Source organism: Otolemur garnettii, unplaced genomic scaffold, assembly GCF_000181295.1.
Source record: "Otolemur garnettii isolate 467f Iridium unplaced genomic scaffold, OtoGar3 scaffold00046, whole genome shotgun sequence".
Taxonomy (NCBI): domain Eukaryota; kingdom Metazoa; phylum Chordata; class Mammalia; order Primates; family Galagidae; genus Otolemur; species Otolemur garnettii.
In genome coordinates, this window is record NW_003852441.1 from 1,770,678 (window position 1) to 1,773,321 (window position 2,644).

The following is a 2,644-nucleotide window of genomic DNA, read 5'->3' on the forward strand; positions in this document are numbered from 1 at the left end:
GACAGAGTCTTACTCTTCCACTCAGGCTAGAGTGCTGTGGTATCAGCCTAGCTCAGAAACCTCAGACTCCTGGGTTCAAGGTATCTTCTGCCTCAGCCTGCCAAGTAGCTGGGACTACTGGCGCCCACCACAATCGTTGGCTAATTTTTCTTTTTTTAGTAGAGACTGAGTCTTGCTCTTAATCAGGCTGGTCTGGAACTTTCGAGCTCAAGGGATCTTTCCACATTGGCCTCCCAGAGTGCTAGGATTACAGGTGTGAGCCACCTCCTATGTCCATTAGTTGAGATTAAACTGACTTGTGAACCCTGAAGGAGGAGCTTTACTCTGATCATCACAGAGAAATTGTCTTCCTTTCCTCATCTGACTCGGCGGAGCTTTACCTTTGGGTTTATTTACAGGTCATCAACATCACGGGTGTTTCCGTGGGGTTCGGCTTATCTTCTGCTTGTGACACCCTCATCTCTCAGGTAAATGGAAGAGATCACACTCTCACAGGGATCCTGGGTATCTCTCGAGTGTAGATGGAAGGATGCCACTGGCAAGAGGGGGAGTCATTGCACAGAGGAGGAAATCCACGCCAGCAAGCCTCATTCCGCCTCACTTCCACTGCTCCCGGCTGCTGGTGTGGCTGTCTGATACTATACTTTACCAAACAGGGGACATTTTGCAAAAGTCCTTTCTGTCACCCAATGCATGTTGGAGTCTGGTATTGTCCTGTGGTTCTCACACTTGAGAATGGCCTGGAGGACTTGGTAGCTCTCCCCAGGTTGCCGAGCCCCACCCAGTTGCATGCTAGTGATTACTCACCAACTAGGTCTCCAGGGAAGGGCAGAGGAAACCCCTGACTGGCAGTGTTCGCCAGTTCCAGGGTGTAAGCATTCCCTCTGTGGTTAATGTGAAGCTACCGAGGAGAATGTCACTGAGCCCACAGCTGTGCACAATGCACAGTTTGGCTTTTGTAAGCCAGTGGGAGGGGGCTCCAGCACACCGCTGTCCCTCCATTGGTTTTAGATGACAAGCTCTACATGCCAATTTTTACATTTGTTCCAACACTTTAAGCCTGTTAATTTAGAAAGAGCTGAGAAGGCAAAAGGCAGTTTTCATTAATTTCTGCTTTACTAAGTCTGGAGTGTGTTGAAAGAATTTGGTTTTTTTGTTTGTTTGTTTTTTTGCAGTTTTTGGCCGGGGCTGGGTTTGAACCCGCCACCTCCGGTATATGGGGCTGGCATCCTACTCCTCTGAGCCACAGGCACTGCACCAGAATTTGCATTTCTAACAAGTTTCCAGGTTATACAACCCTGACTGCACATTGGAGTCACACCAGGAGCTTTTAAAAATTCTTAATATCTGGGCTCCGTGCCTGTAGCTCAAGCAGCTAAGGCGCCAGCCACATACACCAGAGCTGGCGGGTTTGAATCCTGCCAAACAACAATGACAACTACAACCAAAAAAATAGCCAGGTGTTATGGCAGGCACCTGTAGTCCCAGCTACTTGGGAGGCTGAGGCAAGAGAATCACTTAAGCCCAGGAGTTGGAGGTTGCTGTGAGCTGTGATGTCACAGCAGTCTACCCAGGGCAACAGCTTGAGGCTCTGTCTCCAAAAAAAATTAAAAATAAAAAAATAATAATATCTGATAGGCCAGGTGAGGTGGCTCACACCTGTAATCTTAGCACTCTGGGAGAAGGATTGCTTGAGTCTCGGATTTGGAGACCAGCCTGAGCAAGAGCAGGACCCTGTTGGGTGTTATGGTGGGCTCCTATAGTCCCAGCTACTTCAGAGGCTGAGGCAAAAGGATTTCTTGAGCCTAAGGGTTTGAGGTTGCTGTGAGCTATGATGCTACAGCACTCTACTAAGAGCAACAATAACAACAAAAAATTAATGTCTGAGTTCCACCTTGGAACAATTAAATCCAGGAAATCTTTAGTGGTACTGTGTCATCAGAGTCTTAAAAATGTTCCCCCAGGTGACTCGAACGGGGGAATCCGTTTGGGAATCCGTCATCTTTTTCACTATCTAAAGACTGGGGTAAAAATCTTTATGAGGCATGACTGAAGGCTTTGGGGGGACAGTGACGGTTCCACATCTATGCTGATGGGTTTGTCTTGGCTTGTGCACCCCAGACGTACGGTAGCCAGAACCTGAAGTATGTGGGGGTCATCCTGCAGAGGAGCGTGCTCATCCTGCTCCTCTGCTGCCTGCCCTGCTGGGCGCTCTTCCTCAACACCCAGCACATCCTGCTGCTCTTCCGGCAGGACCCTGACGTGTCCAGGTAAGATGGGGCCCGTCGGGACTGGTTGTCCATTCCCCCAGAAAGACCGTCCATCCAGGTTCAGCCTCTGGGAGCTACAAAGGCCGAGGACTGCACACCAACTGGGCTTATGCTTTCTTCAGCAGGTGTCCCCAGGGTTTAGTACTTTACCCTTAGTACTTTCCACACCAGGGCTTAGTACTCTCCACACCTGAGTTCTAGCTCCCTCCTTTCCTGTGGAACTCCTAGGGTTAAGGATTTTAAGTGCAATTACATTTACAAACCTCCTCCTTTCAGGATGGTGTAATAGTTTGTGGTATTTGTTCATAGTTCAGTTATTCTTGAACTTGGTTGATAATAAAACCACCTGGGTGCTTTTCATTTTTTTTTTTTTT

The 2,644-nt window shown here is 48.4% G+C and overlaps 1 protein-coding gene across 1 annotated transcript in view; it reads left to right on the forward strand.

Moving 5' to 3' along the window:
- LOC100942510 (multidrug and toxin extrusion protein 1) overlaps positions 1 to 2,644 on the forward strand; it is a 39,461-nt gene that overhangs the window by 13,122 nt on the left and 23,695 nt on the right. Inside the window, exons 3-4 of the mRNA XM_012806065.2 lie at positions 399 to 467; positions 2,122 to 2,270. Of these exons, the coding sequence (XP_012661519.1) occupies positions 399 to 467; positions 2,122 to 2,270 (218 nt within the window). The remainder of the gene's footprint in view (positions 1 to 398; positions 468 to 2,121; positions 2,271 to 2,644) is intronic.